Source organism: Dysidea avara, chromosome 12, assembly GCF_963678975.1.
Source record: "Dysidea avara chromosome 12, odDysAvar1.4, whole genome shotgun sequence".
In the NCBI taxonomy this organism is placed as follows: Eukaryota; Metazoa; Porifera; class Demospongiae; order Dictyoceratida; family Dysideidae; genus Dysidea; species Dysidea avara.
This window is the reverse complement of record NC_089283.1, coordinates 23,693,045-23,717,945: the sequence shown is the minus strand read 5'-3', so window position 1 is coordinate 23,717,945 and position 24,901 is coordinate 23,693,045. Positions and strand designations below refer to the sequence as shown.

General features: G+C 38.4%; 2 protein-coding genes and 1 long non-coding RNA gene across 3 annotated transcripts; all 3 read left to right on the top strand.

The window, feature by feature from the left end:
* Positions 1-2,422: 2,422 nt before the first annotated feature.
* LOC136239950 (E3 ubiquitin-protein ligase TRIM71-like) lies at positions 2,423-4,708 on the top strand. Its single transcript, XM_066030693.1, has one exon. The coding sequence runs from the start codon at positions 2,423-2,425 to the stop codon at positions 4,706-4,708; it is 2,286 nt and encodes a 761-aa protein (XP_065886765.1).
* Positions 4,709-8,754: 4,046 nt separating this feature from the next.
* Positions 8,755-10,559, top strand: LOC136241808 (uncharacterized). The gene is made up of 7 exons (XR_010694417.1): positions 8,755-9,131; positions 9,189-9,400; positions 9,451-9,800; positions 9,858-10,148; positions 10,215-10,266; positions 10,320-10,370; positions 10,417-10,559. It is a non-coding gene; the product is annotated as an uncharacterized lncRNA (long non-coding RNA).
* Positions 10,560-22,009: 11,450 nt separating this feature from the next.
* Positions 22,010-24,274, top strand: LOC136239949 (E3 ubiquitin-protein ligase TRIM71-like). Its single transcript, XM_066030692.1, has one exon. The coding sequence runs from the start codon at positions 22,010-22,012 to the stop codon at positions 24,272-24,274; it is 2,265 nt and encodes a 754-aa protein (XP_065886764.1).
* Positions 24,275-24,901: the final 627 nt, after the last annotated feature.

Genomic DNA, 24,901 nt, shown 5'->3' with positions numbered 1-24,901 from the left:
AAGAATAACCAGAAGAATACAGAATAAAGGAACCACATGCAGGCGGCGGACAGGAAACAGAGAATTTATTGGAGTGGCATTATTCCCACCCTACTGTAGTAGCTGACTGTAATTTTATTTATTTTATTTATTAAAGCTTTACAGCACAAGTGCGAAGGTCTGTAGGGCACCTGATCCTACAGCCTGCTCAAAGACATTAGATACAAAGACATTACTACATAAGGTGTGTTTGAAAAGTTGCAGGAAGGAGAAAAAATCCATGACTGGACCTAGGTAGCCTCGAACCTGCAGCCATCCGATTTACGCTCAAACGCTTACAGGAGTCTACCAGGCGGCCAGGATGTTTTTTCTTTGTTATTTTCATGTAATTATATCCATAGGTAGGGTCCGCAATCCGAAAAATCAACTTTCACAAATCAATCCCCCTACCATTGTGGGATGTTCATTGTAGTATCCCATTGCTAGATCCACCATGAAACCGGGGGCACGATTGTTGTCTTCACAGAACTATCGATTTTAGTATTTCGTGAGATGCAAAAATTATTTTTTAAATTTCGTGCTCTACACAAAGAACAGGATAGAACTTGCTGCTTAGCTAGGTATTATCTAGAGTTAATGTAGTTAAAAAGTACGTACAGTAATAAGCAAATGATTCACTGGGTTACCGGCACAGGGTTGCTTTCTCTCAAAAATCAGAAAACAAAACACGAATTTTCAAATTCAAAGTGCCCTACCAGCCAAGACAAGAAAAGTCAACTCTTCCTCATAGTGATGTGATAAGGTTGGATGCATAGTCTGTCTATGCTGTTAGTCTGGAAAGGATCTGAGACTTCTCACCATCTGGGTGAAGAACGTCAAAATTTTCGTGCGTCATTTCAAGGGATTCTCTCAATGGTACCAAAGTGCTTTCCAGTACTTCTGATGCCACACTGGTCACTTAATTTTGTTCAGAATGATGATAAAAGATGGTTCAAAACGTTTGGTAGTAGTAGTAGTTGGTATTTCTATGATTTCATATGATGTGGTATACCAGCAGCTCACCAGGAGCTCCACCCAGCTCGAATCAAAAATGAAAGATTTTGTGCATTTTTCGGTTTGTTTTGGGATGTTTTGCAGCATAATGGTGATGTAGGGTGATCTAGTGAAGATTCGAAGCTGCTGTGGAGCGTGAGAGGTGAAGTCAAATTTGGACGATTTTGCTGCCTCCCTTGATGCATAGCTTAGAGCGAAGCGTGGAAGCTGTGGATGAAACAATGATTGACAACCGCTGTTACCAAACGTTCAGGGACATCTTTTGCTATAGTTTTAGTTTATAATTGATGATTGTTGTGGCTGCAGAAGTGCTGGAAATGGCTAGAAAGCGCGACACAATTCTTTGATACTGCAGAAAATTTTGACACTCGTCACCCAGATGGTGAGAAGTCTCAGATCTTTTCCAAACTAACAGCATAGACAGACTATGCACCCAACCGTATCGAAACACTATGAGGAATAGTTGGCTTCTCTTGCCCTGGGTGGTAGGGCAGTTTGAATTCGAAACTTTGTATTTCTTTGTCTGTTTTTTCAAAGAAAGCAACCCTGTGCCGGGCACCCAGCAAATCATTTACTTATTTCTGTGCGCACTTTTCAACTACAACAACTCTGGATACGATTTGGCTAAGTAGCAAGTTTCATCCGGTCCTTTGTGTGGAGCACGAAATTTTAAAAATAAATCTTGCATCTTGTGAGATACTGAAAATGATATTTCTGTGAAGACAACAATTGTGCCTCCGGTTTCATGGTGGATCAAGCAATGGGATACTACAATGAACATCCCACAATGGTAGGGGGATTGATTTGTAGAAGTTGATTTTTCGGATTGCGGACCCTACCATAGGAGTTCTAGAGAGTGACTCATTATCTCTAAGTACCCCAAGTACAACCAAATGGACACTAGTTAATTTATTAAAGCTTGTGCATGACTGGGACAACACTGAAATGGTCTCACCTTGTTTGGGGAAACTTGACACTTCTGAAACTGTTCTAGCGGCGACACTAGTAACAACTTTACACTCTTTGTCCATACCATAGCCGGAGGGGGAGACCGACGGGGAGACCACTAGGGCTTACACTAGGAGTAACACGTCATTTAACAACTGTAAATTACACTACACAGAAACCATAAATGCATATATATACTAACCCCCTTGAGTTAGTATGTCTGTGCACAAACTTCCCTTACAAACGATCGTGTCCAAGTAGTTGTCCACTGCAACAATAACGTTACGTCCTGGAGAACTTCACGATGACAATCGAGGGTCACTCATCAGCTGCATTGTCGATTGTGGCGCCTGGTCTAATTATACGGATAAACCGGAGACTATTACTATTTTTGCGGTACAGCCACGCCCCTCTTGATAATTATATTCATCACGTGAAGATAATGGCGTGTGGCGGCGGCGTAGAAAAGGAATGGCGACAGATCGAGGAAGAAATAACTTGTTCCATCTGTGGAGATATTTTTACTGATCCGAAGACCATCCCGTGTTTACACACATTCTGTAAGCGATGTATAGAGAGTATAGAATCTAATAAGAAAATGGCGGTCATTGTATGCTGTCCGTTATGTCGTGTACCGCTTCCACAAGACGGGATAGCGTCTATTCCCACTAATTTTACAATTAATCGTTTAGTGGAAATTTATGGAAAACGAAACGAATCCGGACAAATTTCAGTGACCATGAAATGTGGGAAATGTGAAGAAGACGCACTAGCCGAGGCACTAGCCATTACGTGGTGTCTAGATTGTGAAGAAGCGCTATGTCGAGACTGTAACGAATTTCACAGAAAATGGAAATCTCACAAAACTGTTCCCATCAGTGAATTTCTTCAAAATCCCAAACAAGCTGTAGCCACACCAGAAAAGGCAGAATTTTGCAAGTCCCACACCAAACAAACACTAGACCTGTACTGTAAGACTTGTAGTAGTTTAATATGTCAAGACTGCACCATGAAGGATCATCCTCGTGGTCATCACGATCATGATTTTGACTATGTGGATAAAGTGGTGGATGAAGAAAGAGAGAAGATAAAAAAAGTCACTGCTCCACTGAAACAGTTGCTAGAACAATTAAGAAATGGAGTAAAGAAGATTGAACATTGTGAGAAACAAGTTGACATTGAGAGTGAAGCAAATATTGATAAGATACGAGCTGCATATGGTGAAGTGTACAAGTTGTTGAAGCAACAAGAAGAAGAAACAGTTGGAAAGGTGAACACCATCAAGACGTCATTTAAAAAGACACTCGCTGTACAAAAAGAAAATGCAAAATTTTTGGAAAGCCAATTGGTGAGCTCTGATGAATTCACTGAGAGACTAGTAACAGTTAACAGAACACGACAATTACTTACATACAACAAATGGATTGAGAATAGAGTTGATGAATTAACGAAGCAAGTGGAACATACTAGCCTTGATCCAGAGTGTAAACCAAGTGACATGATTGTTATTTGTCATCACCCAGTTGAGTTTGTTAATGATTCAGTTTGTGACGTGTCTTGTCTTCCACATTTACCTGATTGTAGTTGTTCCGAATATGGTCAAATAGTCAAACCAGGTCAAGTTAAAGTGACTGTTACACTGAAAGACATTTTTGGGTCTCCCGTAGTGAACCAATCAAAAGATCTAGAAATCCATTACAACAAGGAGAGAGCGTTTTTACAGAATACACATATTGAAGAAGAGTCAAGAGGACAGTACCATATATGGTATAATCCTAAAAGAAAGGAAGATCATTCATTATCAGTTTACTGGAGAGGATTAGAAGTGAACCATGAAAAAGTCAAAGTGTTGACGAACATTTGTGACTACAATAAGTTGAATCAGGAGGTGAAGATCATTGACAAATATGGACCAACTAACAAGAACTTAATATCTCCTTATCTGTTGGCTAAAGGACCTAACAATGAACTTATTGTTCGTAACCATTCCACCAAACAGTTAGTAGTATTTGATAAACACTTCCAATACTCTCATGTTATTGGTGGAGCAGGTAGTGGAAATGGAAAGTTTCAGAACATAACTGGAATAGCAGTAGACAAGAAAGGATATTTGTATGTTGCAGATCGTGACTTGCACTGTATTCAGAAGTTTCAACTAAATGGAAAATTTATTTCCCAGTTTGGCAATAAAGGTACAGCTAACAGTCAGTTCCAGTCTCCTCATGGTCTAGTATTGTCCAAGTCACAACTGTTGTTTGTGTGTGACAGTGGCAACAACAGAATTCAATTATTTCAAAATGAACAATTCTCTCACTGTTTTGGACAACATGGCACAAAACCTGGTACCTTCAGGACACCTTGTGACATGACACTGAATAATAGTGAGGATCAGTTGTTCATTACAGACAAAGACAATAACAGAGTCCAGGTGTTCACCACTAAAGGACAATTCCTTAAAGTGTTTGGTGATTTTACTGGTGTGCCCTTCAAGTTACAAGCTCCAGTTGGGATACACTATACACCAGATGGACACTTGTTGATCAGTTCTAATAACACTGCCTGTATGTTGGTGTTTAAAGATAATGGGAAGTTTACATCAGCCATTGAAGGTGTCTATCAAGGCAAGGAAATGTTTAGTTGTCCTTGTGGAGTAGTGATGATGGATGACGGACAGATTGTAATAGCTGATCACAGTTATTATTATGGTAACAGGCTAGTAGTGTTTTAGTAACAATTTACACTAGTAGTATTTTAGTAGTTTTGTAGTGACTAGTATTTTAGGTTGTAGTAGGAAGTGTATTATTTGTTGTTGTAGATTTGTTATTTTTCACTAAAGTGGTTTATTTGAAATGAACATTATAACTGGGTAGTAGTGGTAGTACAATCAAAAGTTTATAGTTGGTGTAATGTTTGGAGCTAGACTGTTGCCTGGCCAGAGGAACAGTGATAAAGACATCAGAATGACTAGTCCTTTATGGTGAGTGACTAACTGGTCTGTTTGTAAAGGTGAATTGATGTATATTCTAATTGTTTAGGTGATGATGGTGGCAGAACAAATGGTTGAGTTACAGCAAAATTTAATGTGGAATTCGCATTGACATCAACAAACAGTTGGAAAATAAAGCAGAGCTATGATATGTGTATATAGACAGCTACAGTGATAGTAAGATGTTTAAGTGAAGTGTCAAGTACAATTATAATGTTTGAGTTATTTAATTTGGTAGTGGCAGTGTGGATGAGTTTGTGTTAATTATGGCTATAGTAGTGCCAGCAGTGTTGAGGAAGTGCAGAATCAAGTTGAACTGTTATACTATCACTACATTGAGGTGACCAAGAAGATGGTAGAAGTTAACAAAGAGAAGAATGAATTAGACAAGGTTAGTGAACACTAAGTATAGATTATTGCACAAATCCAGGCCAACGTCGGACACCAAAACCCAATATCGGACCCGCAATGCCAATATCAGGCAGAAATTCCGATTTGGCATTTTAGATGATGTTCTCCATCCAGCATGTGATAATCATATGATTGACAACATAATAGACACCAAGAATGATTCAGGGGCTGATTTAGGGGAGCTAGCTAGTACTTAAAATCCTGAAACTAGGGAATCATAAAATTTTGGTAATTTATGTTGCTTGCTATTGTTAAACCAACTACTGCTGCTGCTACTGCTACTGCTACTGCTAGGTGCATTAGCTGGCTGCCAGGTTTGCACTACTGTTTACAGATCACCATTTTTATTGCTGCTGTTACTGCTATTGGCAGCTGATACTGCTTCTGATAGTGGTTCTACTTGTAGTGCACTGTTGCTATGACTGATCTTGATTCTGCTTCTTGCAGCTGGCTACTTATTGCAGCTTTCTACAGCTGAAAATAGCTGTATGCTGCTTTAGGTTAAGTACTGTCTGTAACTATCTGCCATTTGCAGCACCTTTAGCCAGCTGCTATACAGTGTGTATTTACAATATCAAACTATCTAATTCTCACCTGCAAACTAGTTGATGTTTCACCTGTAAACTAGCTGATGTTTTGGCTGCAAACCAGCAATGCGTCACCTGCAAACTAACCAATAATCTAGCTATTACACAAGCTGCAATCTGGCTAAAGCTTTACCGCAAATATTAGCTGATGACCAATTTGCCGATAATGGCATACAAACTAGCAGATGAAAAACAGCTAATGCTCCACCTGAAAACTCCATCTGTAACTAGCTCATGTTCCTGCTGTGAATGTCTCACCTGCAAACTATAGCTCCAGCCTCAGGCCAGCTAATATTCTATCTTTGCTAGTTCATGGTCTACCTGCAAAATAGTTTATGTTTAACCTGTAAACTACTTAATGTTTATCTTCATATTCCACCTACAAACTAGCCAATATTCCATCTGCAAACTAGCAACCAACAAATTTGTTAATTTTCCACCTCTAAGGTTTATCTTACTACATATGGCACATTACAATTTATATAGTTACTGCTGTATGCACATCAAAATACTAGATAAATGAATGTGTTTGGATTACCTTTGGTAGAGTTACTTTATATTAGCATCACATCTCACACTAAAGCACAGGTGGTATGTAGAATGCTTGAGTTCTCAGGTAACAGCCTTCTTTATAGCCTTTCATCAATAACAGATCGAACACATGCAAATCTGCTGGTGGTGGTTCCACCACAAGACATATCATGTATAGCATTACATAACAACTAATGGCTTATATAGATAACATAATAGTGATGACTAGTTGGAACTGAGCTCATATGCAATGACACTGGCATACTCCTAACTAAACACATTCAATCAGATAATCGGCCATTCTTTACTTATGTTATGATATTTGTGGGTCACATGAGTCAGGTATCAAGATATTATGCAGCAGTTGACTTCAGGAATTATTAAACAGATGTCTACAGTATGCATAAAGATTTGCTTTTCCATCACTTTTATTTTCCCTAAAATAATCTGTCAGGTATGCCACCCCTGTTAAATTAATGATTACACATGACATGGAATATGATATTTACACATAGTAATGAATTAATTGCCACTAAGTGATTGAGTAACCACTTTGTTACATATGCACTTATGCAGTCCATTAAGTAACTACACATCAAGCTTGATACATACATTTAACTAAGTTTATTATTCTCAAATTTACTTTGCAATCTCATATTAATCACTGCATACATTAGTATACTAATTAGTATTATATAAGCATGTGGAAAGCTAGAAGTAATAGCAAACTGCACATAGCTCTGGTAACAGCAACAATTTACAACCAGCAGAAGCAGTTGGTAGTTAGCTGCATACAAAGTAACAGTAAGCTACAAGAAATAGTAGCAGATGACTAGACAATCACAAGCAGCAGACAATCACAAGCAGCAGCAAGCCATAATCACAACTGTACTACTGTACTAGTTAGCAGCCAACTAGACAGTAGCAGGCAGCTACAAGCAGCAGCAAGTTATATACAGTAGTAGCAGTCAGGTGCAAGAAGCAGCAACTACAGCTGCAAGGAGTGTTAAACAATTGCAAGCAACAGTTAATCACAAGCACTGATCAACTGCAAGTACACCTTGTAGCAGCCAACAGCCATCAGTAAAATAAAATAAAAAACAGTTACAGCAGCAGAAAGTAAACAATAAGCAGCAGCTGCCTGTTGCTAACTGTCAAAATATCAGCAAAAAGCTACAGATAAGTACATACTTAATTACCTGCTCTTTCCTTGTAGTAAGTGTTAAAATACTTGACAAAGTTGGGCTCTCTGCATGGTGTTCCAGTACTCAGTAAACTGGGTCATCCATGTGGTAAACAAAGATCTGTCTACTTCATGAACCAGTATGCACAAGGTCTGGTAGATACTTAATTGATGTTCCTTTGTGACACTCCTTAGGTGGTTCTTCCATGACCTGTTGGTGGTACATAATGGAGGAAGTAGGGCTGTGTGATTATCAGTTATGCTGTTAATCGATTGCACCACTAATCATGATATGCAATAATCACAAAATATAATAATAATTATATTAAAGGAATTATTCAAGTAATTACTATCATTCCTGTTAAGTATGTATGTATGTATGTATGCATGTACACATAGATAAGCACAATACTCGTTCATGTATGTCATAGCTGTAGTAGTGTTTTTCTGTGTGGTATATACGTACATACGTAGTGTACTGTGTGTGTGTGTGTGTGTGTGTGTGTGTGTGTGTGTGTGTGTGTGTGTGTGTGTGTGTGTGTGTGTGTGTGTGTAGTGTATGTAGTGCAGTATAGTGTGTGTGTGTGTGTGTGTGTGTGTGTAGTGTATGTAGTGCAGTATAGTGTGTGTGTGTGTGTGTGTGTAGAGGCAGCATAGCCAAGTGGCTAGAGCATCGGCCTGGTAATCAAGAGATTTCAGGTTCGATTCTTGGTTATGCCATTTGGTGTTGTTGTTGCTGTTCCCTTGAACAAGAAACTTTACTCACATTGCTCCAGTCTACCCAGCTACTTAAATGGGGACCTGTTTAAATGTTTCACCTAAAAGCTAGTTAATATTCTATCTGCAAAAGTTAAAAAATGTTTCCCCTGTACACTATCTAATATTCTGCCTGCAAATTAGCTGATGTTTCACCTGCAAACTATAACTAATGTTTTAAATTAGCTAAAGATCAAGCTACAAACCGACTAAGTGATATTTCACTTACATGTATATTAACTCATGTTCCACCTGAAAATCAGCTAATGATTCACCTGCAAACTAAAGATGCTTCTGCTGCATATGCTGTCTGCTGCTTCTTTACAGACAACAGTTGCTACTCACAATTTGCTGCCTGTAATTTTGTAGTTGCTGCTGCTTCTTGCAGCAGGCTGTTGCTGTTTGCAGTTATTAATGCTTTTACGTGCTACTTCTGGCTGATATTTCTAATTGTGACTTGCTGCTGCTGCTTGCAACTGCTGTTTGCAGCTGCTGCTTGCAACTGCTGCTTGCAACTGCCTATTACTCAATACAGCTTGCATCTAGATGCTACTGCTCTTAACTGCTGCTACTACTCTTAGCTGCTACTACTGATTGCAGCAATGCAACATGATGATTCTGTGTGAATAGATAAATGGGCAAGATGCTATCACCACTTTTCTCATGCAGATACTGACTCCAACATGTACTTAGAAAGGTGCCCACGCTTCAAGTTTGCAAGATACGCATTATAAACAATACATATACTTCATAGTTTTCATGCTAAACTAAAGACTAACTACCTGAACGGTAAAGTCAATAGAAGACACCTGAGTGGACTTTCTAATTGATGCTCTGCGGAGAATTGAACAAGATTGCTTTTTCAAGGTGGCACAAAAGCAAAGATTGGGGACAATCAATAAACAGAAGGTCAAGGAAGCTCATAGGCACAAGAGAGGATTGCAAATTAAAGCTGAAGATGTGACAGTGTGTAAAATTGCACATGTATCATAACAATGTATTATATAACATTTCAGGACATTGATGGCAATCATTGGATTGTCAAGAGTACCTCTGGCCTTGTCACTGTTGGGTATACTGTGAGCAAAAAGTCAGCAGCCTGCTCTGAATGTTCAGTTGGACCAGATGTATGCACATAATTCTGAGTGTGGATTCCTGTGTTGCCACATGTATACATGTGATCACCAGTGTTATGACTATGGAAATGGACATATTTATAAACATATACACCGTGTACATTCCTTACAACGATCTCAACAGCAGGGGTCAGATGAACCATGGGATGAGGATTACGAAGACCAGCCAATCACAGTGCACTATCCTCCAGTTGAACAACCTACAGAAGATACCACCACCACCAGTCGTGGTAAGCATGCTGCTGTATTATCATACCAGTCAGTAACCATGTATAAATACATCTAAGGTGATAGTAATACACACCTACAAACTACTCGTACTCTTCTAAATGAACTACGCATGCTAATAACAACTGAAGAAGTGAAGCCGTGCTTGCAGCACAGCAACTGATTGTTAACCAATGCTATCTTAAAGTGCAAGGCAACAATTGAGCATTCTGAGAAGTCAACCTCAATGCCACGACCATTTTCTAACAAGTAGACCATAGCACCCGGGAAGAAACTTGACCACCAATAGAAATTCAAGAAGGTAATTGGTTCACCAGGCAGGAAGAAATCTCCAAAATTAATCGGTTGAGGTGAGAAATTTGCTGCCTCACAAGCATGCTCGCTATTTTATATCTATTCACTCCACTGCTATGCAGGCATGCAACTACTGATGAGAAATTATCCATACTTGCAAAATTGGAGTCTAAGGTGTGTATCATTAGATTACTTACAGATGTTGGGTCAAACATACATGCTAATAGGATACAGAGCCCACTGAGGCTATTGCTACAGAGTACACAGATTTAGAAAAGGTTTGCTTTTGTGATTTATGGGCAATCATGATCGATGTCCTTATAGTCTAACACAAAGAAAGCTGCTGATGATACAAAGAAACACACCAAAATGGAAGACCATACTGCCAGTGATGTTAAGCCTTCTGTTGTAAATCTTGCAGGTATAAACAATTGATTGAAAATATATGGCCCACATTATCAATGAACCTTTAACACAATTATACTGTTAATCATAAACCATGTGGTGTATGGGGCTAAAATTTGGATGGGAGATGAGCACCATAATACTACAGGGGATTTCAGCACTTCTTGCAATTTTGTGCAACATGTGTAGTGAGGTTGTGAACGTGTGTTTGTTATCCTTGAAGTGAAATAACCTCTGCTACCATCACTGTTAAAGAAATTTGTTGGTTTGAGTGTATCCACCACTATTACCAGATAAACTGCTTTAAAACACACTACACATCTTGTATGAAATCGAAAAAAGTGCAGAAAACCCTGTACAAACACACCAAAGTGCGAGAGGTGATCACTTAATTCTGACACAGAATGGCTGGGCACAAGACAAAGCTTTAGTACCAATTTCATGTTTCAGCTTTGCAAATATTGTGGAGGAAGCCAGTGTACTAAAAAGTGGTTTAAGGCAGCTGGCAGAATAACACAGCAAGTTTGTTAATAGTATCTATAAGACAGAGTGTAGGTTTCAGCTAGTTGAACACTAAATGCATGTTACAATAATTACTTAAGGGAATGCATCATTACTAGTGTCCACTCAGGAAAAATAAACCCAGACCCTCTAAACCTCCAAGAAATCTTGGCAATGTTACAATTTAAAGATTCAATTGTACAAGGAGTTTGAGGCAAATAGCTGTGGTGGCTCATATCTATACCATTTGTGTACTCAGACACACTTTGAGCACACAGACACACAGACACACAGACACAACACATATGAAAGCTAAGCATAGTCTTTGGTTGCTGTGTACACACAGTGACACCTATCCATCTTCTCTTGTGTATGCTATCAATCAGTGTAGCTGCAAATGCTTGGACTAGTACTGCTCGGGAGCAATGAGACTGAACAGTGAAGGCCTTCACATGCTAAGTCCCACACCCATTACATACATAAATGCATATGTATGCACTCGCTCACACATACACGCACACACACACACACACACACACACTTGCACACACATTACACATTTGACACGCATTGCTGTACAACACCAAATGTCTATCTTTGCAGGAATGAAATGTAGGCCTACAAGTCGCAGATGTGGGTTGTGTGACAACTGCCTACAAGCAGATTGTGGCCAGTGCAAGTATTGTAAAGACAAGCCTCGTTTTGGTGGACCAGGAAAAATGAAACAAGCATGCAGCAAGAAGAAGTGCCAAAAGTTAGCTAAACCTAAACTAGGTGGGAAATAGGGACCCGCCGATTATGCTCATAATTTTACCTATTATGCTATGCTGCACTGCTCAAAAATTCACCTATTATGCTTAAATTAATGCTCAATATTTACCTATTATGCTCGATTATGCTCAATGTTCATGCCTTAGTTCATATGCTTTGCTGCTAGTTTAACAAGAAAAAAATGAGTGGCTGGAACACAAACAATAAATTCTTGCTGCATGCCTGCATGTAAGAGACAAGATCGATATACTCTAATAGAACAGTCAGGTTGATGATTGTTCTATTAGAGTTACTGACTGCTCTATTAGAGTATATCAATCTTATTTTGCAATTGTCATTTTCCTAGCAAGAGTTTACACTATCGTACAAATATTTAACCTATTATGCTGGCATTATGCTCAATGCTTTTAGGTACCTATTATGCTCAAAATTATGCTAGCATAATCGGCGGGTCCCTAGTGGGAAATTCATATAGTAACCAAAACACAACATTTAATGGTACTATCTGTAGAGATTAATACTGCTGTACAATCGAAGGGTATCAATGGAAGCACAGAGGAGAGCAACACAGAATGTACGGACATATATATGTACTGAGACTCTAAATGACAGACACCAGGGGACCATGATTGCCTCTCCTTTATGCAGAGGTTTTCTTTGCAGAGATATTTATAGTACATAGCAGGGGTACTCATACTATAGGTTGTCTGTTAGCTGATATATGTAAAGAGGTGTCCATTGTGTTGAAGTTATAGGTAAGCACCAGCCTATTATGTTTTTAATTTTACCTATTATGCTATGCTGCAGTGCTCAAGATTTTTACCTATTATGCTCATAATTATGCTCAAATGTTTCTGCAGTTCCCATGTTTTGTTACTTCTAATGGTTGGCTCTACGATACTAATAGATTTATAATTGTGTGGGTGGTAATTTATAGTCTAGATTTTAGTTTAGCTCTGGTACTTTTAGAATTTTAAAATTCTGTTACAGTGGAAATTTTAAATATTTGTACACTGTTTATAGCATAAATTTCAGAGCTATACCTATAATGATTCACCAGATTTTTTACAGTCCATACTTTCAAAAACGCTGCTATACGTTGTTTTCTAAAGATAAATTTGCATATGTTTTACAGTGGAAATTTTTGTTTCAACTATAGGTAGTTTGAGTTTTAGTAAATAGTTGGCAGATACACCCAAACTTTCAAAAAATTTTAAAACATAATTTTCTAATAAAGCATACACTTGGTGCTCTAACATTAGAAAGAATTTGAATTTTTGTGTACAAATTGCCATAATATAAAAACAATCTGTACAGAACACCTGTTCCAAATTTGGTGGCTTTATGTTTCTTTGAACTAAAGTTATGGAGGAAAACTCCGAGTATGTCGTTTTGGAAGTTTATGATGTCTCGAAATTATGCCAGCATAATAGGCCGGTGCCTAGTTATAGGAAATGTGAGTATGGTAGCCGACTGGTAGGGACCATGGCATAGTGTCCATAATTGGAAGTGTCCATTACAGGGAGCATCCATTAACAGTGGTTCTATTATATACGTGTGCATATCTTATCTTGTGCATAATCTATTCACACAAAAACAGCCAAACTATATATAAAAAGGGTGAGGTCTTTACAGTGCCACACTACAGTAATTTAGAGTGCACCATAAGCCTGCCTACTACTAGTGTCCTGTATTTGCACAACATGCTAAGGTGAGACATTTCTTTCTGTCACGCAAGTCATCACACCATGATCAACAATATTCATGTTAAACACTCTAACAAATATCTACATTTTTTTTTGTCAGGACACTGCCTTGTGCAAAAGAACTTAAGGGAACAACACAATCAGTGAATTAAATTTACAACTATAGTTTGAGGGTGTGGTAAAGTTCAGTAAGTATGGTAACTATACATCAGGTGACACTGTACCACTTAAAGAATCACTAAGTAAGAAAGATAGAGCAGAATCGCCAAGTACAGATTGATGTTCATTTGCTTGTTTTGGTCCCTCTTTCCCGACAAAGATGTCTGACTGGCAAGACAGGATGTAAAACAAGCATGGAAGCCACGACAAGAATAGAGAAGGAAGCATAACAAAAATTTGACATATACCACTTAGCAAAGACTGTGTTTCGGAGTTTTAACAATGCCACCTCATTATAGTGATCATGTCAAGTAGGTCCCAAACATAGCTAAGGTGTACTTCATGACCTCATTAATAAGACCACCTCGTTATGGTGACCATGTCAAGTAGGTCCCAAACATAGCTAAGGTGTACTTCATGACCTCATTAATAAGACCACCTCATTATAGTGATCATGTCAAGTAGGTCCCAAACATAGCTAAGGTGTACTTCATGACCTCATTAATAAGACCACCTTATTATAGTGACCATGTCAAGTAGGTCCCAAACATAGCTAAGGTGTACTTCATGACCTCATTAATAAGACCACCTCATTATAGTGATCATGTCAAGTAGGTCCCAAACATAGCTAAGGTGTACTTCATGACCTCATTAATAAGACCACCTTATTATAGTGACCATGTCAAGTAGGTCCCAAACATAGCCAAGGTGTACTTCATGACCTCATTAATAAGACCACCTCATTATAGTGACCATGTCAAGTAGGTCCCAAACATAGCTAAGGTGTACTTCATGACCTCATTAGTAAGACCACCTCATTATAGTGACCATGTCAAGTAGGTCCCAAACATAGCTAAGGTGTACTTCATGACCTCATTAATAAGACCACCTCATTATAGTGACCATGTCAAGTAGGTCCCAAACATAGCTAAGGTGTACTTCATGACCTCATTAATAAGACCACCTCATTATAGTGATCATGTCAAGTAGGTCCCAAACATAGCTAAGGTGTACTTCATGACCTCATTAATAAGACCACCTCATTATAGTGACCATGTCAAGTAGGTCCCAAACATAGCCAAGGTGTACTTCATGACCTCATTAATAAGACCACCTCATTATAGTGATCATGTCAAGTAGGTCCCAAACATAGCTAAGGTGTACTTCATGACCTCATTAATAAGACCACCTTATTATAGTGACCATGTCAAGTAGGTCCCAAACATAGCTAAGGTGTACTTCATGACCTCATTAATAAGACCACCTTATTATAGTGACCATGTCAAGTACGTAGATCCCAAACATGGCTAATGTGTATGTCATGACCTCATTAATAAGACCACCTCATTATAGTGACCATGTCAAATAGGTCCCAAACATTGCTCAGAGACCACCTCATTTGTGAGGTCACAATAATGCAGTTTCAGGTAACACACCAAACAATTATGTGATGTATACACACAGAAATACAACAGCCAAACCACTAGAAAGGCTTTTTTAACAACAGAGTTGGGTTTAAGCCTCCTCATAGAAACTTCAGCCACTGTTTCATTTGTGGCAAAACATAAAACATGTGACACATGTGCAACCTTTGCAATTCGCAATACAAAGACAATCTTTCACCATGGGTCATGACCACTCTATACATGGTAACAGGGAGACATAATCATCTTCTGATACATTTTTTGTCATGCCTTATAGCGTAAGTCACCAATTATCAGCACAATTTCATCACGCAATTGTAATTCCTTAATTCAATGGCGTACGAACTTCCGGTTTGAACTATTTAACAGAGCAGTCCTTTGTTTCTTAGCGCACCAAATTTTAATTATCTCAAGTAAGTGAACATCTTGTTATTAGTCTCATTCCCAGCCGGGCTCGCGCTAACACACAAACACCATCTGGTGACAATGCTTGAGTTTATTGGGCCTGGAAGTGTGATCCAGCCAAAATATTGGCTGGCCAATCAGAATCGATGAGTTGCACAATCGCATGAATGTATTGGAAGTAGACGAAAAGCAGACAATTTAAAGCCATTCATTAGAAGTTTTTGACCTGGTTTGTTCAAGAGGTTTGTTGTCACGTTGTGTTTTCTGATCTCACCTTATAAGACAGAAGAATCGTGGTACAATATTTAACCAAAAATGAAATGCTACTCTCTACTAATACTGGTAAAAGAAGAGATCACATCTAGTAAATGCCCTATTCCGAGTTTTACTTTATCCCTAGCCATTTTAGATCGGTTTTTCACTGTTTTTAAACTTATGCAACTCCTCGATTCTGATTGGCCAGCCAACATTTTGGCTGGATCGCACTTCTGGGCCCAAGAAACTCGAGCATTATCACCAGACGGCGTTTGCGCTTAGCACAAGCCCAGCTGGGCACAAGACTATCTTGTTATGAGGAAAATCGTAATTCCTATTGTGCGCCAATTATTGGTATGGGGTATCTATTATTGGCAACTGTACTTTCGTGATTGACCAATTATCGGCACAATGTGTGATTTTGTGTGTAACTCCATGATGGCTCATTGTTTCTTTGTGAAATTTTTCGATGAGGCCAGCCGTTCAAGAGATATTCAGGTTAGATGTAAAAGCATACTGGTTTCCAATATAAAATTATCTTTATGCAATTCCATGCTTAACCAGAATGGCTTGTATAGTGCTTTAACAACAATAATCACTGAATGAAAACGATTCTAAGAAATGTTTTAGAGGATATAACAGCCAATTGTGGAACTTGGTAGCCTCCATATACCCTGTAGCCTCTATAGTTTACAAGTGCCAATAATTGGTACCTGCCGATAATCAGTGACTTACGCTAGTAAGTGTACATGTAATAAAAGCACATGAGACTAAAGGAGGGCAAAAACATTTGAAAATATTACCTTAATTGCACAGCTTAAGTTTAGAATGTCACGTGAGCCTCAGTGTCAGCACAAGGTGGAGTATTTCCTTTTGTAAAAGCAGTGGCGGATACAGGGGGGTTGCAATGGTTTCAGCTAAAATCCCCTCTGAAAATAGTGTGCGTGCCCCAAATTTATTTATGGGTGATAAAATCACCAGCAATTACACATAGTGTATTACATTGGGACTTTTTCTACTGGCCAAACTCCATACTTTTGCCTTTGAAATCACTGAAAATGGCAATACCAGGCATTTAAGTGTGTTAAGCATCTCTAAAAGCAATCATCATTTAACTTAATACAAGTGCTGTTTTATTTCAAAACATTCTGCGAAGGCCTGGAGATTCAACTATGAAACAATGTTGTGGAGAGATTCATTGCTAGCTAGTTTAAGCTATACATCTATGTAACTATAGGCCACTGAGCTAACTTTCACCCCAGCTGGACTATACTGATACACTTCTCAGTCTGGGATCAACAGTTATTGAAAACTTTCTGAACCTGAAATCCCCTCTGAAAATTCCTAAATCCGCCGCTGAAAATGGTTATAAAACATGCCTACAATGATGCCCCACTTCATTACATCATCCACACCTAACAAAGGTTTTGAATTTTCACAGTACTTTAACTGCCTCCACCTCTGACTACAGACACTGGGATTGTGATTGAGTGATAAAGGCTTGGCAGTCAAATTATTGGCTCACATGACACTAAGAGCAAGTTCATTCATTAACATAATTTAACAGCCATAACATCACCAAGGACAAAATGTGGCTACTAACACTACGTTATAACAGGCACAAACACATACAAGGACGAAACACAAACAATGTACCTTATTCTGCAAAATATACCTGCTATCCCTATCAAACTGTAAATTAGTCAAAAGTACTCTAATAGAATATTCATAACGGGTTGCAGGTATGTATAATTTTACTAAAAAATAATGTATAAAGCAAGACTAGCTTCAATTTGGATACAGCTATTTGGATTTAGATATAATTACTTGTAAGGCAGCGGTATGACGTACAGCTGTAATTACTTGTAGACAGCTGTACAACACTGGGGGTGCAACTGCACAACCACAAATAATAAACACAATACATTGTACATCATCTAAGTGGATTCAGTGCTCCCTCGAATGCTTCCACTAATTTGTTCCATTATTTTCAATTTTGTGGAATTCTCTACTGATAGTCTATAAGAGTGAACTAACTAGTACAGTTTAGCATCATTTGTCTTCCTTCTCAAAGTAATCTGAGTCAACAAGCAACACTCCACCTGTACAAAATGTTCCCTTAAACTGGTAAACAAAACAACTACACCCATATTGGTTTGGTTTGTGCTCGACAACATGACCAATGAAATTACATTTGCTACATTTCCCCAAATACACTGTTGTTATTTACTAACAATAAATTGCTAAGCTTTGCTAGCACGTGTGTCTTATAGAACTGCATCTTACCCATTATTCATAAAAGTCCTGGAAGGTACAGGCATGGTGGAGTAGGTAACAGTGCTCTACTGTGGTTCTTCAACCAGAGCCCTCATCAAGGCCTTAGACTACTTGTATGGTTCACCACAGGACCTGGGACCAGCAAAAGCAGACAACTTAACTTTGACAGTGAATGTGGCTACATGAAAAATCAAGTCTCCTGTCATAGCTGATAAGACTGGTTATTACACACCTGGTCACTAATGTGTGTACACTAGTGACAAGTGTTGGGACCACACACAGGATTAGGGGTGTAACAAATTTCCTATTTACACTATTAACTGCATAGTGAAAACTTTATACAGTGAGATATTGTAGGGGGATTTGTTTAATAAATAAGGTCACACCATTCTACACCAGCCAACTTGATAATCTCCGAATGTGTCATTTGTGTACAAGTGACCTGCCTAATGTAGCCATCTGTTTACTAGCAATTTTCTATCACTGTAGATGCTAACAAGCCACATGAATTCGAAACATTGATAAGTTATCCCCTTATAGCTTGTAACAATAAAACTACATTATATTATAGGAGTAGTTGTCAAGTAACAACAGTTCCTAGCTAATTAAGTAGGTGAGGTTTGGTGAGGTTACACTCACACAACAGCCACACGGACTAGCTACTGTGGTATGTGCTGAGAGGCGGTAGGTATATACTCACTTTCATATTTTTCACCACTCTCTCTCTTATCAGAGGTCAAGGAACCTATCAACAAGGTCACCATCGATCAACCCCACTGACACTCTAGTATGATGTTCTGTAGTAAATGACCTCCAACTAGTAGCCAGTCAGTCAAGGAAACATCACACTACATGTACTACACAAACTACACCAGTGTCACATAGCTACACTTCTTTTCCCCACCCACCCAACCACTCACAAACAAAAGGGAAAGGTCATCTAGTCAGAGGTATACAAGTGTACGTCTAACACACCAATGGGGGAGTGTACATTCATGGCTGATAGATTTTCACTTTGTAATTCCAGGTAGTTTCCACTTCAACAGTTTTGACAAGCAATAAAAGAAAACAACTTCAGTTTTTACAGTGATTACCTTACAAAGGACAAAAATGAATTCTCCTGGTGTCTGTCTTAGAGGTGTTCCACTGCAGTCTACATCAGAACACAACAAAAGGATCTATCAAAATTTGTTACAGTTTAGTACCTTTTCTGTCCTGGTCCCAGGTCTCATGGTGAGCCATACAAGCAGTGTAGGCCTTGATGACATAGGTGTAGGAAGCGGGAGGGGGGGGGAGCTGTGGGGGCTATAGCCCCCCCCCCCCCCCCCCCAATAATTTAGCACTAGCCATTACGTACAGTATGTTACTATTTCGGCTTTTACCATAATTTCACGTAATTTTGTTCTTACTCTCGTTCTTACTGTGTTCCTGAGATTAGTAATAGCTCCCCTAGGGTTAGAAAACACCCCTAGGATTAGGAACAGCGCCCTTAGGATTAGAAACAGTGCCCTTGGGATTATGAACAGCGCCCTTGGGATTAGGAACAGTGTCCTTAGGATTAGGAAAAGCGCCCTTAGGATTAGGAAGAAGCGCGCTTAGGACAACGTTGTAAAACATTAGGTTAGGGTTAGGTATGGGTTAGATATATAGTGATATATAGTGATTTACATTTGTGACATTTAAATATGGCAAAAATAGGAACAGCTGGCAGCTAGCACTGGTGGTACAGTGGTTAGGAACTGCTCTTCAAGCTGGAGGTCTGTGGTTTGAGTGCTCTTTGTGACGAGCTTTTTTTTGTTTCATTTTTTGTACCTTTTGGTGTCATATTTTTTCTAAGTTATAATGCTAACATACTGTATGTTTATAATTTAGCTAGTTATCTCTTAAGTACTCAACAATATAAAAATTCACCTACCACCAACAATTCAGTTTACTATATAAACACCTTTCTAACCAATCAGCAAGGTTATGAAACTATCTACTTGCAGTACTTCTCAGCAACACTTTAGAGTGACGATCATGATAAGCACCTCTAAAATTAATTTTTGTGTTCAGCAGTATTGTTTGTATTGGATATAAAGGTAATCTACGCAAGTAAGCATACACTACTGGCATGATTTTACTACTACAATACGCTGAAATTCAATTTCAGAGCATTTAAATAGTTTTCAAGTTTTTCTGGGGGAATGCCTCCAGAACCCCTAGTTTAGCAGACTTTCTCACATGCTTTGCATATTCAACCATCACTTTTCCATTTCCTAGCCCCCTCAACCACGAGGTGCTAGCTACACCTATGCATGAGGTCTGTGGTTGAAAACTTAGAAGAAACTGACTGTTAGATACTTGGCCATATATAGATCTGTGATGGTACCTGTCTGACAACAGCAATTTCATCAATCAAGTTACCAAGGTACAGTTGTTTTAACATGATTTGTTTACAGCAGCCTGTAGTCTTATACTACAGTTGATTATGACACAGATATTCATCAGTACATTAATGTGGCTACATGTCTATGGTGAAAAATTAAATCTCCTGTCATGGCTGATAAGATGGGTGGGCAAAAGTAAGAACCCTGGAATTGAGGACCCATGGGGACAAGTTTGTAGCACCTCCTAACAATATGTACACATGTTCCCCATACGCTTTCATCCATTACAAACTAATATTGGTTGATCACAAATCAGCTAAACTTTCCCACTTTACACTAACTCATTGTTGGGTGATATAGGGGTACAGGTGGTCATATGATCCACCTACCAACACCCAGTACACAATAAAGCCATACCAAATTAATCATATGTTTCACATATTGTTTGCCCTCTAGTAGTGACCTTGCAGGTCTAAAAATAAAAATAAATGTAAAAATTTTCTAGCTACAACTGACTGCTTTGTTAAAGTTTATGTGACTGCTCTATTAGAGTATCTTGATCTTGACAGGTGCAAAAGCCAGTCTTTCTGAAATAAAGTGATGGAGTGTCATTTCCTTCCCTTTGTTACTACACCTCTCATTACGTGCACAATATTAAAGAGTCTACAGCCATATTAGGAATATTTTTAAGAGATCTGCACATATTATTCTTGGGTTTGCCAAAACATTGACCAGCCGCATCTGTAAAACATAAGAGTAATTTGTCATGGCCTAAAGCTGATAAAAAATCCCACCAACCTATTTCCCTTTCTGTACCTAATGATGATGATTTAGTGTTGTCAGGTTACAGGTAATGTTCCGAGTGCCTCCGCAGTGTTGGGAGTAACACGTTATGTAATATTATTACTTTTGTGGTAACTAAGTAATACAACGAAATACACAGGAAATATAACTCAAGTTACTTTACTTACTAATGTAACACAATACCTAAGTAATACTGTAATGAGTCTAATATTACGTAATATTATTACAAGTAACGAAGTTACTAATCTCGTTATACTAATCTCGTTAGTATCCACTGTGTAACGCCTAGCCACAACGAAGTAATGAAGCCTACTGAATGAAGCTTATTCACCAGCCTCTTACTTATAACCAAGATTTGTACATTGCCCAACAATGCAACCATGTCATGTGATAAGGTGGTAGTTTCACACGTGACAGCTTAAGGCTGTGGACTGCACAAACTAATGTAATATTATTATAGTTACTTTATTTTTTGGGTAATATGTAACTGTAACTAATTAAATAGTTCTGTAGCAAGTAATATGTAACTAGTTACTTATAAAAAGTAACTGTCCCAACACTGGCCCCAGTAGTGGGACTATTACCTCATCAATTTGTCAAATCCCCACCTTATCCGAACCCTGCTTTAGTAGCCGGCTAGATGACTGGGACCACACTGAAATGGTCTCATCTTATTTGGGAACACCTCCTTCTAGTTCATAGTGTCGAGGTTGATCTCGCCATCAGATCTTCGATTGTGGCGCAAAGTCTAATTGTAGGGATAAATAGAGATTTTTACCGATTTTGCGGTACAGCCACACCCCTATTCATACTTGCAATTTTGATCACGTGAAGCTAGACAATGGCGAGTGGCGATGGTATAGAGAAGGAATGGCGACAGATCGAAGAAGAAATAACTTGTTCTATCTGTGGAGATCTTTTTACTGATCCAAAGACCATCCCGTGTTTGCACACGTTCTGTAAGCGATGTATAGAGAGGAGTATAGAATCTAATAAGAAAATGGCGGTCATTGTATGCTGTCCGTTATGTCGTGTACCGCTTCCACAAGACGTGATAACATTTATTCCCACTAATTTTACCATTAATCGTTTAGTGGAAATCTATGGAAAACGACGAATGGTGGGAAAGGCTTCAGTGGAGACAAAGTGTGGTAGCTGTGAAGAAGTCTTACAAGTGATCACGTGGTGTATGGAGTGTGAAGATCCTTTGTGTCACGATTGTACTGGAATACACAAAAAGGTGAAGGCGTACAAATTGCACGAAACAGTTCCCATCAATGAATTTCTTCAAAATCCCAAACAAGCTCTCACTACACCAGAAAAGGCAGAATTTTGCAAGTCCCATACCAAACAAACACTAGACCTGTACTGTAAGACTTGTAGTAGTTTAATATGTCGAGACTGCACCTTGAAGGATCATCCTCGTGAGAAGCATGATTTTGATTTCATTGAAAAAGTGGTGGATGAAGAAAGAGAGAAGATGAAACAAGTCACTGCTCCACTGAAACAGTTGTTAGAACGAGTAAGAAATGGAGTAAAGAAGATTGAATATTGTGAGAAACAAGTTGACATTGAGAGTGAAGCAAATATTGAGAAGATACGAGCTACATATGGTGAAGTATACAAGTTGTTGAAGCAACAAGAAGAAGAAACAGTTGGAAAAGTGAACACCATCAAGACTTCATTTAAAAAGACACTCGCTGTACAAAGAGAAAGTGCAAAGTTTGTGGAAAGCCAATTGGTGAGCTGCGATGAATTCTCCCATAAAATCATAACAGTTAACAGAACCAGACAATTGTTAACATACAAGAAATGGATTGAGAAAAGAGTTGATGAAGTAACGAAACAAGTGGAACTTACTAACCTTGATCCAGAGTGTAAACCAAGTGACATGATTGTTATTTGTCATCACCCAGTTGAGTTTGTTAATGATTCAGTTTGTGATGTGTCTTGTCTTCCACATTTACCTGATTGTACTGTGAGTGGTCCAGTTGTAATTAGTGATCCAGTTAAAGTGACTGTTACACTGAAAGACATTTTTGGGTGTCCTGTAGTGAACCAATCAAAAGATCTAGAAATCCGTTGCAACAAGGAGAGGGAGTTTTTACAGAATACACATATTGAAGAAGAGTCAGGAGGACAGTACCATATATGGTATAATCCTAAAAGAGGGGAAGATTATTCATTATCAGTTTACTGGAGAGGATTAGAAGTGAACCATGAAGAAATCAAAATGTTGACAAACATTCGTGACTACAATAAGTTGAAGCAGGAGGTGAAGATCATTGACAAATATGGACCAACTAACAAGAAGTTAACATTTCCTTACCTGTTGGCTAAAGGACCTAACAATGAACTTATTGTTCGTGATCAGTCCACCAAACAGTTAGTAGTATTTGATAAACACTTCCAATACTCTCATGTTATTGGTGGAGCAGGTAGTGGAAATGGAAAGTTTCAGCGCATTGTTGGAGTAGCAGTAGACAAGAAGGGATATTTGTATGTTGCAGATTGTAACTTACACTGTATTCAGAAGTTTAAACTAAATGGAGAATTTATTTCCCAGTTTGGCAGTGAAGGTACAGCTAACAGTCAGTTCCAGTCTCCTTATGGTCTAGTGTTGTCCCAGTCAGAACTGTTGTTTGTGTGTGATAAGTACAACAACAGGATTCAAGTATTTCAAAATGAACAATTCTCTTATTATTTTGGACAACACGGCACAGAACCTGGAACCTTCAATAAACCTGTTGACCTGACACTGAACAATAGTGAAGATCAGTTGTTTGTTACAGACAGTGACAATCACCGAGTCCAGGTGTTCACCACTAAAGGACAGTTCCTTAAAGTATTTGGTGACTTTACTGGTGTCCCCTTCAAGTTACAAGATCCAGTTGGGATACACTATACACCAGATGGACACTTGTTGATTAGTTCTTGGGGTACTCACTGTGTGTTGGTGTTTGAAGAAAATGGGAAATTTACATCAGCCATTGAAGGTACTTACCAAGGCAAAACAATGTTTGAGTGTCCTTGTGGAATAGTAATGATGGATGATGGACACATTGTAATAGCTGATAAAGGTAGTAACAGGCTAGTAGTGTTTTAGTAACAATTTACACTAGTAGTATTTTAGTAGTTTTGTAGTGACTAGTGTTTTAGGTTGTAGTAGGAAGTGTGTTAATATTATTTGATAACACTACATGTTAGAGCTGTACACCTACAAAATTTTAATCACCGGTTTATTGGTTACCAATAATTGGCTACTCAATGGTAGTATGTATTTGAGTTAAATAATTGGGATCCGATTATTGGTTATTAAATATTTATCACCGGCAAGAGTTAATAAATGTTACCAGTTATTGAAGTTTTGAAAATTTTTTGATCAATTAATTGTCTATTTCAGTGAAAGTGAACAACACTACATCATGTACATCCGTGAGGGGAGTAAATAATTATCTGAATATATATATAGTGCACCAAGGCATGTACTTGAGTAAATGTGGTTTTTACTTTTTGTAATACTAACAATGTAATCAAATGAGCTTGTGATCTAGAAATTTCACCATGCAAGTACCTTAAATAACTTTACCCTCTCAGTGTTAGTTGCTATAAAAATTCATTTTAATTGGACACTAATTGAATTTTACTACATTTTGAATTTTTCGTATCTACTCTTTGGTATTACGTTAAATCTTTGAGATCGTGATATACATGGGTTACTTGTCTCACCTTT

Excerpts from the sequence above, each read along its gene's own strand:
- LOC136239950 (XM_066030693.1), top strand. The coding sequence starts at position 2,423 with ATGGCGTGTGGCGGCGGCGTAGAAAAGGAATGGCGACAGATCGAGGAA.
- LOC136239949 (XM_066030692.1), top strand. The coding sequence starts at position 22,010 with ATGGCGAGTGGCGATGGTATAGAGAAGGAATGGCGACAGATCGAAGAA.